We start from the raw sequence: 15,372 nt of genomic DNA, 5'->3' as shown, positions 1-15,372 counted from the left end.
CCCCAGGGCAAGGAGCCCTCCCACGCTAAGAAACTGCTGCATGAAGGTGAGGAGAGGAGGGGAGGAGAGGGGGGGGAGGAGAGAAGGGGAGAGGAGAGGAGAGAAGGGGAGAGGAGGGGAGAGCAGAGGAGAGAAGGGGAGAGGAGGGGGGCAGAGGAGAGAAGGTGAGAGGAGAGAGGGGCAGAGCTAGGAGAGAAGAGGAGGGGAGAGAAGGGGGGGGAGAGAAGGGGAGAGGAGAGAAGGGGAGGGGAGAGGGGGGGAGAGGAGAGCAGGGGAGGAGAGGAGAGGGAGGAGAGGAGAGCAGGGGAGGGGAGGAGAGCAGGGGAGGAGAGGAGAGGGGGGAGAGGAGAGCAGGGGAGAGAAGGGGAGAGGAGAGAAGGTGAGAGGAGAGAGGGGCAGAGCTAGGAGAGAAGAGGAGGGGAGAGGAGGGGGGGAGAGAAGGGGAGAGGAGAGAAGGGGAGGGGAGAGGGGGGGAGAGGAGAGCAGGGGAGGAGAGGAGAGGGAGGAGAGGAGAGCAGGGGAGGAGAGGAGAGCAGGGGAGGAGAGGAGAGGGGGGGAGAGGAGAGCAGGGGAGAGAAGGGGAGAGGAGAGAAGGGGAGAGGAGAGAAGAGGATGGGAGAGGAGAGGGGGGAGGGGAGAGAAGTGGAGAGGGGGGAGAGGGGGAGGGGAGAGAAGTAGAGAGAGGGGGGGGAGGAGAGGAGAGGAAAGGTTAGAGGTGAAGATGGTCACATGTCAAACAGCCCTGAGGCTGTCGTATGAGGGGGAGAGCAGTGGACTTGTCATGTGTAGCTCAGTATAAACCATGACACCATGGATTGTGGGGAGCGCTTTGACTGTCTAGAAAAGCTATATAAATGTAATGAATTATTATTAACACTGCCAGGGTTAGGGGTTCGATCCCCACTGGGGTCAATTCCATAACTGATTAGAGAAATGACTGCATCAATGCTTCAAAATATTGTATGTGCTGCGTGCTGAGAGCAGAACGTAGACGTGTCCATTCTATTCCACTACAGCTACATCCACGCAACTGGGTTTAGTTCTTATTTATTGATTTATGTATAGATTTATTGATTTATTCACTATCATTTGCAGTGTTGGTGTAGTGCTTTTATTTATTTCCACTAAATGGCACATGTTAAGTTATGAAAAGGAAAGGAGAGAAGAGGTGAGAGAGTGTCAGGGCGTGAGAGAGAGAGAGAGAGAGAGAGAGAGAGAGAGAGAGAGAGAGAGAGATATATAAATGGGCGAGAGAAAGAGAGAGAGAGAGAGATAAATGGGCGAGAGAGAGAGATAAATGGGCCAGAGAGAAAGAGAGAGAGAGAGATAAAAGGGCGAGAGAGAGAAAGAGAGAGTAAGAGGCCTCCCACGCAGAGAAGAAGTTGAAAGAGATGCAATAGGAGACTATTCTTTCATTGACTGTTATTCACTTGTCAAGGCCAGCGTGGAAAAGCAGAGCGCACATCATTCACAGCAGTTGAACAACAACACATACTGTAGCAACAACGTTCACGGTCCTGTTATCGGTACGAGTGTCACCGCCATCGACTGGATCCAATCAATCAATAGGCCAAGAAATTATCCAGTAAAAAATGACTGTGTCGATGCTTCTAAACATGATGCAAATTAGCCGACACTTTTTTCCCACCAAAGTTGTGATTTGTGTTTTTGTGTTTTGTGTGTGGCGTGTGTGTGTGTGTGTGTGTGTGTGTGTGTGTGTGTGTGTGTTCTTTCGAGCCAAAGGAGGTGATGATTAACCCTGACGAATGCAACTTAGCTGTTGAAACATTCGTTTTTTGTTATGTCTTATTAATAAATGATTGCATCGGAGCTACTCTTATCATTTTTCTGTGTGTTGTGTGTTGTGTGCGCGTGCGTGCGTGCGTGTGTGTGTGTGCGTGTGTGTGTGTGTGTGTTGTGAACAGTGATGACCCACGGCACGGCCATCAGTCCTCTGTACCGGTTCACGTTGAGTGACGGGACGCCTCTCAGCGCTCAGACCCGCTGCAAGTTCTGCTGCCCCCCCAACCCCGACGTGCAGCCTTTCATCATGGGCATCCACACTATAGACAGGTGCTACACACACGCACACACACACACACACACACACACACACACACACACACACACACACACACACGTGCATATAACAACACACACACACAGATACACGGATACACAGAAAGGCAAACGCGACACAAATGGATGAAGGCCGGACGGACGAAACCGTTTTGCGCGTATTAAAATAAAAACCATATTCCTTGAGTGCGGTCCCTATACCCTTTTTTCTACTTGAAACACGACACAAAGACACCATTCAGAGTAGACTAATGTTAGCATAGGGTTACTCACCATTCCACAATGTGGTCCTCTATTCGAGTAATCCAATCGTAACGCATTCATGATACGAAATCAAAACTTTAGGATCCTCTTTTTCGCCCGGGGTTAAATACTGAGAGAGAAAACTGTGATTTATGTACAATGGCATTAAAAAAAAAAAAAAAAAAAAAAACGTGGGTGTGTGGATCATGTAGCGAACGCAGACAATAACCTCGAGGACACACTCAGACAAAAGACCTCACGCATGCAGAGGCAGAAACATGCAATGTGACAGTGATGTAAGGAAATCACTGTTTAGGATCTTCTTTCCATGATTATACCAATAAAGAAACCTAGAAGGGCACTCGGAGAGATGCCTACACCCACGCAAGTGGGCAAAGCCCTACCTGTTACTACCGTCTGACAGCTGGCAAAGCCCTGCCCATCTGTTACTACTGTCTGACAGCTCTACCCATCTGTTACTACTGTCTGACAGCTCTACCCATCTGTTACTACTGTCTGACAGCTGGCAAAGCCCTGCCCATCTGTTACTACTGTCTGACAGCTCTACCCATCTGTTACTACTGTCTGACGGCTCTACCCATCTGTTACTACTGTCTGACGGCTCTACCCATCTGTTACTACTGTCTGACAGCTGCTCTACCCATCTGTTACTACTGTCTGGCAGCTCTACCCATCTGTTAGTACTGTCTGACAGCTCTGCCCATCTGTTACTACTGTCTGACAGCTCTACCCATCTGTTACTACTGTCTGACAGCTCTGCCCATCTGTTACTACTGTCTGACAGCTCTGCCCATCTGTTACTACTGTCTGACAGCTCTACCCATCTGTTACTACTGTCTGACGGCTCTGCCCATCTGTTACTACTGTCTGACACCTTGTACCTTTCACCTACACAATACCATGCTGACTCAGGCCAGTTGTAAAAGTGTTGCCGTTTACAGGAGTCTAGCTGAGGCTCAGGCTTTGTGTCGCAGCGCCCTAGTTTGCATTTACATTTACTATCATTATTGATTCCCCCCCCCGGGAAATAATGAAAATGTATTAACATACTAGTATAACTTATTCTAGAATTCCGATCATTGGACTGCTGCCAGCCTAATGAGCCTATGTGTGACTTTATGAGGCCATAAAATGTAAATGCTTGTGTGAGCTCTTACGCCCCATATGAGGTTTTAATTCTAGCATTGTTAGAAGGTTTGATAGAATGTAAACCTCATTTGGGTGTAAGGAGGTTCAATCAACATGGTGTAAGTCATTGACAACTTTATGCACACACACACACACACACACACACACACACACACACACACACACACACACACACACACACACACACACACACACACACACACACACACACACACACACACACACACACACACACACACACACACACACACTTTATCCATTGATGAGACAGTAATGACCTAGATATATAAGTGTCTCCTCCACATCAACAGAGGAATTTAAAAAGCCTCATCAAATCATGCCAGGTTCCACTCAAACCTAGGCCGAATTCACAGTGTGCACGCACACCCACACACACAACTACATGCTTACAGACGCATTTTGGCTCTCAAATGTACATTCATGTGGACATGCACACACACACATATATACATGCTGTAAAATATAAATCTTCATAACATGCATTACCCACTATTGACATGCATTCTATGTACAAACACACACACACGTTTACTTTTGGGGACATTGACTAGCATTTTTTTCCTAGCCCCTAACCCTAAAATTAACTAAACGCTAACCCTATCCTTAACAACTACATGTCTAACCTTAACACTTTGAGTGCAGCCACGAGAAATCTCGTTATTTCATGCCATGCGTTGAGTGCCAACGACGAGAAATCTCGTTTTTTAATCGTTATTTTTTTTATTAACGATTTCCATAAATGTTTCAACAATCTAGCCTCACGTTACCACTGGGACTCTCTCTGAGCTCGAACAGAGAAAATACCGCCCCATATCGTCTCTCCGGATGGTATTACACCCATTGGATTAGACTGAATGAAATGGATGGGAAAAAAAGAATCCGGAATCCACATTTTACTTATCAGACATGTAACCGGAGACGATCCCATTCATTGCCGACCATCAGAACAGTGTGGAATATTTGTTTCCAGTACCCAGCGTTGGATTAATAAACGCGATCGATATTTGGAATGGCGATCAGGAATTGGAATAATCTTTTTGGAGAACATCTGATCTGAGGTAAGGAATCTATTTTACCAGTCTTGGGATAATCAGAGTTTTTTTCAGCTATATCTCAGCGTGTCCCATATGTGTGTGTGTGTGTGCTGATCAGGAAATGGATAATCGATTTTTCAGCCCGCTTCTCTAGCGTGCATAAGTACACTATCGATAATCTAGCGTTTATTTGAAAACTATTCATAAATAGGCTGAAAAATTACAATGTGTTTTGTGTATTGGTATGGTATAAAACGGAAATGTACCGATTAAAAAACAATCCGTTTCGACAATGTTGACTGCAAACAAGTCATTGATAAGTGACGGGCGTATTAGACACATAGCCATAATTTAAGATATAGTTTATGCGTTCGCAAATGTGCTCGCCCTCTCATTGAATAGAGCGCCGGCACTCAAGCGCTAAATCGTGCGCCCCCTGATGGCACTCAAAGTGTTAATCTTAACCATAACAACTACATGCCTAACCTTAACACATTGACTGCCACGCTTCTATCCATCAATGTATGATCACTGCCACCAGTCTAAGCTTATGGAGATGTTCACCTTCTTTGCAGGGCTATAACTTTTTAAATTGTATTGCTAAATTGACATTACTATGGCCCATTCAACATCGATTATCTATCGTTCAGGATGTAGGAACGTTATACCTTTTCATTCATAGATTCTTCCAAAAATACCGTCTAGAATATAAGCATGTTTTTATCGTTGTCTGCAGTAATTCCTAGAACGTGAGTTATAGGCATAAACGCATATATAGTTTCAAGTTTCTTTAATAGTTGTCATACAGAAGTACAGAATACTTTTATACAAAATGCTTCTTACTGTTACGCTCCAGAGATTGTGCTAGACAAGATAAGTATGAAATAAAATAAGAAATGAAATAGAATAGCATGTAATAGAAGTAAAAATAGAAGTTGCAGTGTTCAGTATAGACATATGTACAATGTTCGATGCAGAATAGAAGTAACTGAGTTACCATACAATATACAATATACTATGCAATGTACTAATATACAATACTATATAGTGCAAAGCAGAAATGGGATGAGGTACAATTTAGGTACAATTTACAGTAAGGTGTACGAGTTGTAGTGCAAATCCTTTACCAATAAATATAAAGTGTGTTTAGGTGATCTAAAGTGTGGAGAGTGGGTGCTGCAGTGTGTTGTTTGTTTAAGTGAGTGTGTGCGTGTGGGTGTGGGTGTGTGTGCATTTGATGGTTGTTGCATAGTGTTTATTGTTCGTTGAGCAGCCTGATGTCCTGGGGATAGAAGCTTCTTCTGAGTCTTTCTGTGCTCGCCATGAGACTCCGGTATCGCTTGCCTGACCGCAGCAGTTCAATGAGGCAGTTGTTTGGGTGGCTGGAGTCCTTGATGATTCTCTTGGCCTTACCCCTGCACCGCTTGTTGTAAATGTTCTGGAGGGTCGGAAGCCCCCCTCCAGTTGTGCGTTCGGCTGAACGTGCCACTCTCTGTAGTCTGCTACGGTCTTGTGCGGTGCTATTCCCAAACCAGGAGGTGATATTGCCAGTCAGGATGCTCTCTATTGTACATGAGTAGAAGTTCTTAAGGATCTTCTGACTGACTTGGAACTTCCTTAGGCGCCTGAGGAAGTAGAAGCGTTGTCGTGCCTTCTTCACAACACTGTCAATGTGTGTGGTCCATGTCAAGTCCTCGGAAATGTGGACTCCGAGGTACTTAAAACTGTTCACTCTCTCAACCGGTGCCCCGTCGATGCTGAGGGGGCTGTAGTCCCTGACCCCCGACCTCCTAAAGTCCACAATCATCTCCTTTGTTTTGCTGACGTTCAGGGAGAGTCTGTTCTCCTGGCACCATCCCACCAGGACCTTGACCTCTTCCAGGTAGGCCCTCTCGTCGTTTGCAGAGATCAGGCCCACCACTCCTGTGTCGTCAGCAAATTTGATGATTGTGTTGTTGCTCCGCTGAGCCACACAGTCATGTGTGTACAGGGAGTAGAGGAGGGGACTCAGAACACAGCCCTGTGGGGCCCCTATGTTGAGGGTGATGGATGAGGAAGTGCAGTTGCCTGCTCTCACCACCTGGGGTCTCCCCGTCAGGAAGCGTGTATCGCTTCCGCAACGGAATTCGGTTTCCTGGTTCCTCTGATTGGCCGCGACCCCCACGTGACCCGCCCCCCCTATCCACCGCTCTGCCGCTGCCGCGCGCGGCAGAGAGCGGCCGTGGACGCGCTCGCTTCCTCAATTTATACGCATGGAAGTATTGACTGAATGAATGAATGAAAACTTTATTTAACAGATTGCAGAATGGGTACAATACAGTACAGCTCAATACACGCAATTGTTAAGGGGATGCAGACCTGAGAAAGACGTTTGTCTTGTTTACATCAGGGTCCCCCATTTTCAATTCATATAGAACGACTACGCCGTAACAAATCATTAAAAAAATATACCGTTAACTGGAATATGTTGTGCCTTTACACATATGTTTATTATGTAATTGGTTTGTCATGACAAACAAATAAAAAAATCGCGATTTACCCGCTGGCTACGCCAACACACAGTGACTGCATGTAGTCACTGTGTGTTGATGTTGTAGCCACCTCCTCCGCGGCAATAATACTAAGCTCCCCCTTAAGCTCCAGGAGAGAGGGGAGAGGCTGAAAACCCGCAGTTCTTGCCCGCCTGATGGGAGCCGAATCCCTGCATCCGATTTGTCTGATGAATACCCCCAAACATGGAGGTCCCGAATGCATGGAAGTATTGATTGCGCCGTAACAAATCATTAAAAAAAGATACCGTTAACTGGAATATGTTGTGCCTTTACACATATGTTGGATTATGTAATTGGTTTGTCATGACAAACAAATAAAATATCGCATCGTTCTATATGAATTGAAAATGGGGGACCCTGATGTAAACTAGGGATGTGCATCTCCTCACTGAGGCCGATGCGATGTGCATCTCGATACGGTGCCAACGATACGATACATTAACGATACATTTGAAGCACCGGGCGATGCGATGCGATATGATTCACCCCCTGTTGAGATACGATACGATTCGATACGATTTGATTCAACATAATGCGATTCGGGGCGATACGATGCGATTCAACACGATGCAAAATAATAATAATAATAAATAATATAATTTTATGGTATGACAGAGGATTTGGTTGTATTCCTTATATGCAGCTTATATTATTATTAAAAATAAAAGAATCTACTGTAAGACAATTTATATAAAAACTCTTGGGTGCCTAAGAAGACTTTTGCATAAACTGTCTTTTCTATCCACTTTAGCTAAAAACACACAAGAGAGAGAGAGAGAGGAGAGAGAGAGAGAGAGAGAGAGAGAGAGAGCCCCTCCCCGTCTGAGCGGCCGTCGACAGTTGATGATGTCACACACTAGACTAGGTCACTAGGATGCGTCAGATACTTTCCGACCGTAGCATTATTGTCAACAACACGGAGCTGGATGGATTGCATGAAGCGATATAATTAAGAAATGAATAACCAATAAATGTGAAGTTATCTTTGAACCCCTGTTGTCAAGCGTCTTCAATATACCCCCCCCTCCTCACTAATGTTACTGGTGTTGCAGAGTCACTTTAGTTAGTTTAGCGTTAGCTGAACGGCTAACTGGCGTTAGCATGTTGGGCAATTCTATTCATGTCTCCTCGACTTCCACTGTTTGTTGATAACTGTGACGCGGCTCTCGCCTTATATGTAGTAGCAAAGCAATAGTATCTGCTGTGTGTGTGTGCAGTCACAGTGCACTGCTGACAAGTGGATGAGAGGAAATTATATCAATGCATCGGTTTTGACCGGTGCAAAGACGCTACAACAAGATGCATCGCGAGTTCAGCTTGACATTTTGCCGACGCGGACTTATTCCACCGGTGCACTTGCATCGTCAACGTGTATGCCGGCGCACCGATGCAAATCGATGAATCGTCACATCACTAATGTAAACAAGACAAACGTCTTTCTCAGGTCTGCATCCCCTTAACAATTGTGTGTATTGAGCCGTACTGTATTGTACCCATTCTGCAATCTGTTAAATAAAGTTTTCGTTCATTCATTCATTTATTCATTCAGTCAATACTTCCATGCGTATAAATTGAGGAAGCGAGCGCGTCCGTGGTGGATAGGGGGGCCAATCAGAGGAACCCGGAAACCGAATTCCGTTGCGGAAGCGATACACGCCGTCAGGAAGTCCAAGACCCACTGGCAGAGGTCATAGTTCAAGCCCAGGTCCCTGAGCTTGGCTATGAGTTTGGAGGGGACTATGGTATTGAATGCTGAGCTGTAGTCGATGAATAGCATTCTCACATAGTTCCCCTGCCTCTTGTCCAGGTGTGATGCTGCTGTGTGCAGCACATGGGCTATGGCGTCCTCCGTGGACCTGTTGGGGCGGTATGCAAATTGCAGGGGGTCCAGGTTGATGGGGAGGGAGGAACAGATGTAGCCCTTCACTAGCTTCTCAAAGCACTTCATGGCTATGGAGGTGAGAGCTACAGGGTGGTAGTCGTTGAGGCAAGTGGGCGTAGATTTTTTGGGTACAGGGATGATGGTGGACTTCTTCAAACAGGTGGGGATGACAGCCTGTTCCAAGGACAGGTTAAAGATGTCAGTGAATACCGGGGCCAGTTGGTCGGCACAGACTTTTAGGACGCGGCCGGGGATGCCGTCCGGTCCTGCTGCCTTCCTGATATTCACTTTCTTAAAGGTCCACCTCATGTTCTGTTATTCTGAACACTGAATCTCCATCAGCAGCGCCCCCCCCCCCCCCCCCCCCTCCATTGCAGTGGTTTGTAGGCTGGTGTTGTTATTCACCGCCTCAAACCTCGCATATAGATTATCAACTGCCGTTTGTTGCCGATATTATTATATTAAAATATTACAAATTTCAACTGTACATGATCCTAAACGTTATGACTCATCATGCGCGGATGACCGGGGGGGGGGGGGGGGGGGCGTTTATAATTCCGTGATCGTCAGTAAATGCTTTGTGTAGTATGGGTTGATTTATTGATCAGATGGTTTGTAAATAAAGAAATGTACAATCGCCTTGAAAATAACGTTACTGTCCTCTTACCGTTCGCCGATGAGACTGGAGAAAAAAGATCCCACTTATTTGACGTCGATCGACTAGATCCATTTCCGGTTTGTATGGCGCAATAAACTCCCAAATCATATCGATTATTGAGTTATGGCAGCGATCCATATACACGGACGTGTGTTTAGAGTCCCGCAACAATATGTGACTGCCGGACGGATTTCCCAGATGCACCGAGATCACCAGATCCATTTCCGATTGTAACTCACCCGATCATCCACCAGGCGGCGGTATTGAAGCGTTGCACTGTTGTGCAGAGTCCCACTGTCTCAGCAGAGGCTGGGTGGCGGAATTATGAATACCAATGGCGAAAAAATGAAATATGATCTCAATAACGTCGTACGCCGTGGCTTGGCAGAATTCGCATGACCAGCAAACCCGTCGTACAATGTGATTGGCGGTCAATGTGTTAACACATTGGACACCAAAAACGAGTATACTCGTTATTGCCCGCCATGCGTTGTGCGCCAGAAACGAGTTAACTCGTTTTTGGGATCAATATTTCATTTTTTCGCCATGGCATTCATAATTCATCCAGCCTCCCTCCGGGACTGCAGCGGGACCCTGTCTGATATTGCAACGCCTCAATACCGCCGCCTGGTGGATGATCGGGCGAGTTACACTCCAAGGCAAACCGGAAGTGGCGCTGGTGCATCGAGGAAATCCCTCTGGCAGTAATATCTTGTTACGTGGATCCAGACAAACACTCGAGTGCATCGGATCGCTTTTGAAACGCAATAATCAATATGATTTCTGCGTTTATTGCGTCATACAAACGGGAAATGGATCTAGCAGATCGACGTCAAATAATTGGAATATTTTTCCTCCAGTCTCATCGGCGAACGGTAAGAGGAATATAACGTTATTTTCAGCCCGATTGTTTATTCATTTCACAGCAATCCATCTGCTCAACATATCAACCCATACTAAATAAAGCCGTTACTGACGACCAAGGAATTATAAACGACCCCCCCCCCCCCTTTCCTTCACGCATGATGAAGCATAATGTATACCGATCATATACATTTGAATTTTTTAATATAGCGTGTATAGGAAAGAAACGCCAATCGATAATCTATCATATGCTTCAGGGCCTATAACTCGCGTTTTTGGAATTACAGCAGAAAACCTTAAAAACATACTTATATTCTAGACGGTATTAACACAACAATGTATGAATGAAAAAATATAACATTCTCACATCCGGAACGATAGATAGATGTGTTGAATGGGCCATAGTAATGTCGATATAGCTATAATATTAAGAAAGTTATAGCCCTGCAAAGAAGGTAAACATCTCCATAGGGTTACAGCTCTGGCAGACTTGGTCATAAGGATGGGCATACTGCGTGGCAATCAAAGTGTTAACCATAACAACTACATGTCTAACTCTAACCTTAACCATAACAACTACATGTCTAACCTTAACCATAACAACTACATGTCTAACCTTAACCTTAACTACCTAACCTTAACCATTGGCCCGGAAATCAGCTTTTTGACATTTGGATAAGCCATCTCCATTCAAATGATCTTTAGTCTGAAATGTGTCCTTTATTTTAGGCTAAGAAACACATACACCCAGAGTAGGGATGCACCGATCCAACTTTTTCAGTCCCGATACCGATACCTGGGCTTTGTGTATCGGCCGATACCGAGTACCGATCCGATACCCATTGTTCAATTAATAAACTGTATGCCTCACTGTGTGAAAGAGACTGGGATCATTCTTTTGTGCAAGGCAACATCAGGCTTGAATTAAAACATTACTTTCCTAACTTAGTGAAACAAAATGTAACAAATTAACACAGATATAAATTTACTGAATTGTTATTTATTATTCAAATGAAATAACAAAAAAAAAAATATATATATACAGTATATATATATATATAGAAATTGTCTCCGATACCCGATCTAGCTATTTTAGTCATATCGGGGCCGATATCCGATATTAATATCGGATCGGTGCATCCTTAACCCAGAGTACTCACATATGCCATTTACAGATACTGACCGGGGTTTTCACTTCTGTCTGACACAGTCAGGGATTTGGAACATGGTTTCCCTCCATTTCACCTAATTAGCTGAATCCTGGTTGAGCCTGGCTGACCGTTCATTTTATTGCTCATGCTGGAGTGATTTGTCATTGACTGAAGTGCCTTTTTTCTTTTTTACTGAGCTCAATGTAGTGGAACTATGGAGACTGGAGCAGTACTGATGTCATCTTCAATCAGCTCATGTGCATTCTCTACATTTCAGTAGAAAGACTTTGTTTTATTCCAGTTAAAATAGGTTTTTATTGGCATGACTATAAACAATAATCTTCTTAGATAATACAATAAAACATCATGTTTACAACAATATGTTGTAATGCAAAAAAAGGAAAATGTAACTGATAAAATGGCCATTCCAACTCATTCCAAACCTTGTTGACTAGTCATGTGGCTGGTATCGACCCCCGACAACATAAACATTCCAAATGGGCCAGAGTTTATTTCCTGTTGCAGTGTTTGCAATGCAATGTCTTGGCAGCAGATAAACTTGGGCCCAAGTTGTTCTCGGAAAGGGTATTCTTCTGAAAAGGTCTGTACTTTTCAAAATGGCTATCATAAGATGTTTGATAACGTGGTCATGGAAGTCAGTGTTGGGTTGGCGCTTGAGAGTGTGTTACCATGGCAACAACATAATTTGGATGAACAATCCATCTTTCTGGAGTATCATGCACTAGGGCTGTCACTTTTCCCCCAAATCAGGTTTGAACTAATCCAAAATAAAAAATCGTTTTAAATTCGAATTGTTATGTATTCAGAATACAGAATACAATAGGCGGTCAGGTGGTGTAGCGGAGATTGCGCTCGTCACCAACGCAGGAGATGCTGGGTTCGAGCCCAGCTCTCGGCGTTGCTACCAGCTTGGCTGGTTGTTCATACTAATACAATTGGCAGTATTAGGGGGTGGGAAGCTGGTGGGTGGGAATCTGGCGTTGTGGACAGCGACGCCTACAGGTCAGGTCTCGGCGCTTGCTCAACGGGGGCAGGACTTGGTGGAGATAGCGTGCCCTCCCACGCGTTACACTTCACCAATGAGAGTCCTCGCTGCCAAGTGAAAAGACGTCACTGGCAGTCGCCACACGCATCGGAGGAAGTGTGCGGTCGGCTTCGGGACGCCCTTGTACCGACTCGTAGGAGAACATGCATACAGCAGCCAGGTAGGGGAGGGGGCAATTGGCATGGCGACTAAATTGGACGGGGAGAAAAACAGAAAATCTGAGAAAAAAAAGAAGAATACAGAATACATTTGTGTAACATTTTTATTTTTTTTAATGTATTTTCTATAAATATAATCGCAAGTACGACCCCCACTCTACCTGCAAATGGGGAGTCTTCTGACTCAGGCTATGTCCTCACGTATCTGGATCTTTTGCCAAACGGATATTCTCAGGCTCTGTTTAAAATAAAATCCCTGTCCACACCACAGTGTTAAAAAAAAAACTCCATCCAGACACAAACACATAAACGCATATGAATTGCTCCAACAAGCATGCGGGCCAGCAGGTGGCGATAAGCGATGTACGAGCGGTCAGGACGACTGAGAAACGATAGGAATTGTCCATTGGTTCACCCAGCCCACTTGACCATTCCTAGCATTTCCATTGGCTACCGGTATATTGACATACAAGATGATAAATAGATAGATATAGCGGAGGATTATGCAGTCCAGAGGAAACAACCAATCTAGATATGTCACGATTCAATGCTTTACTTCTGCGTACTGGGCGACGGAGAGATACAATGTCAATGTTGAGATCACAATCTCCTAGCCCCTTTCGTGACTGTGATGCACCGAGTGAATCCACAGTCACTTGCTCCTCAATAGGAAACCAACCTAGATTTACCATGAAGGACTGGTTCTAACCGAACCGTTCGTTATACAAGTATCACAGAGACGTTTCAAAGGTGCTCACAGTTGCACGAGGGTTTCGGACAGAGATACGGGATGGTTTGAAATCTCGGCGTTGCTAATAAACATTTTAAATATTCTTTATAAACTGCTCAAAACGGCATTATTTCCGGCGTTGGGTGCATGATGCGCATGCGCTGTGATCACACCAGGCAGCCAACGCCGGAAATAATGCTGTGATACTTGTATAACGAACGGTTCGGTTAGAACCAGTCCTTCAGGGTAAATCTAGGTTGATTTCCTATTGAGGAGCAAGTGACTGTGGATTCACTCTGTGCATCACAGTCACAAAAGGGGCTAACAATCTCCGGATTCTGAAACTAAATGGCGAGTCCTTATCACAAAGCAAAAAAAAAAAATCACATCTCCATAATCCAAGACAGAAAAAAAAAAAATATATATATATATACTAATTACAACAAGACATTCATTAATTGCATTGTACTGTTCACGTGTGGTGCCGTCGTCGCATAAGTAAGGATAGTTTGAATGACATTTCAGCACCAAGTCCACCGAAGTTATTATTACTTCAAAGCGCTACTGCCTATATGGATAAAACAAGGTGTAATAAGGATGTTTTAGGTGGTGGTAGTTTCTCTGTTAGGACATTATAGCTGAAATATGGCGTCATCGTTTATCTAGACTATGCGTTTACAGTGGCTGCACGGATCCACTGAACGGATATTTTGGAAAATCTTCACTTTAAAATGCGTTTGAGAAAATCTCCGTTTATGTCTCTGAAAACACCCTTTACGTGTGGATGAAAGGCCCAATCGTGGAATAAAATGTGCGTTTGGCAAAAGATCAAGATACGTGGGGACATGGCCTCAGGCCATGTCCTCACGTATATGGATCTTTTGCCAAACGGATATTCTCAGGCTCCGTTTAAAATAAAATCCCCGTCCACACCACAGTGTTAAAAAAAAAAACTCCATCCAGACACAAACACATAAACGCATATGAATTGCTCCAACAAGCATGCGGGCCAGCAGGTGGCGATAAGCAATATCCCAAATACAATGGTGGTACGAGCGGTCAGGACGACAGAGAAATGATAGGAATTGTCCATTGGTTCACCCAGCCCACTTCACCACTCCTAGCATTTCCATTGGCTATATTGACATACATACAGTAGATAATAAATAGATAGATATAGCGGTGGATTAGATGCAGTCCAGAGGAAACAACCAATCTAGATATGTCACGATTTAATGCTTTACTTCTGCGCACTGGGCGACGGAGAGATACAATGTCAATGTATTCAACGGATTCTGAAACTAAATATGGCGAGTCCTTATCACAAACTATATATATACTAATTACAACAAGACATTCATTAATTGCATTGTACTGTTCACGTGCCGTCGCATATATAAGTAAGGATAGTTTGAATGACATTTCAGCACGCAGGCGCTGTCCACCGAAGTTATTATTACTTCAAAGCGCTACTGCCTATATGGATAAAACAAGGTGTAATAAGGATGTTTTAGGTGGTGGTAGTTTCTCTGTTAGGACATAGTCGGTCTGATATATATTAGAGAAATAGTAAAGTAATATTCGCCAAACAATCTGACGGGCAAGATATTATTATGGCCCGCCATAGTCTGAGCATGCGTAGTGAGCTGATTTTCATTGGTGCCGGCAACTACAAATTGAAATCCTGTAGTGACAGAAAAACCTCTCAAAAAAAGAAGTTATGGCGAAACAGACAGCAAAACGTGATTCCTTTGTATGGACAGA

At 44.4% G+C, this 15,372-nt stretch overlaps 1 protein-coding gene across 1 annotated transcript in view; it reads left to right on the top strand.

Moving 5' to 3' along the window:
• The window catches only part of ncoa1 (nuclear receptor coactivator 1), a gene marked incomplete at its 3' end in the record, with an annotated part of 164,503 nt that overhangs the window by 97,127 nt on the left and 52,004 nt on the right, over nt 1-15,372 (top strand). Inside the window, 2 exon segments of the mRNA XM_084314162.1 lie at nt 1-46; nt 1,926-2,073. The exon segment at nt 1-46 is cut by the window's left edge and continues 95 nt beyond it. Of these exon segments, the coding sequence (XP_084170288.1) occupies nt 1-46; nt 1,926-2,073 (194 nt within the window).

The sequence above is a fragment of the Notolepis coatsorum genome (genome assembly GCF_963971535.1).
Source record: "Notolepis coatsorum genome assembly, chromosome: 5".
NCBI classification, from domain to species: Eukaryota; Metazoa; Chordata; class Actinopteri; order Aulopiformes; family Paralepididae; genus Notolepis; species Notolepis coatsorum.
This window is presented reverse-complemented; position numbering and strand designations above follow the sequence as displayed.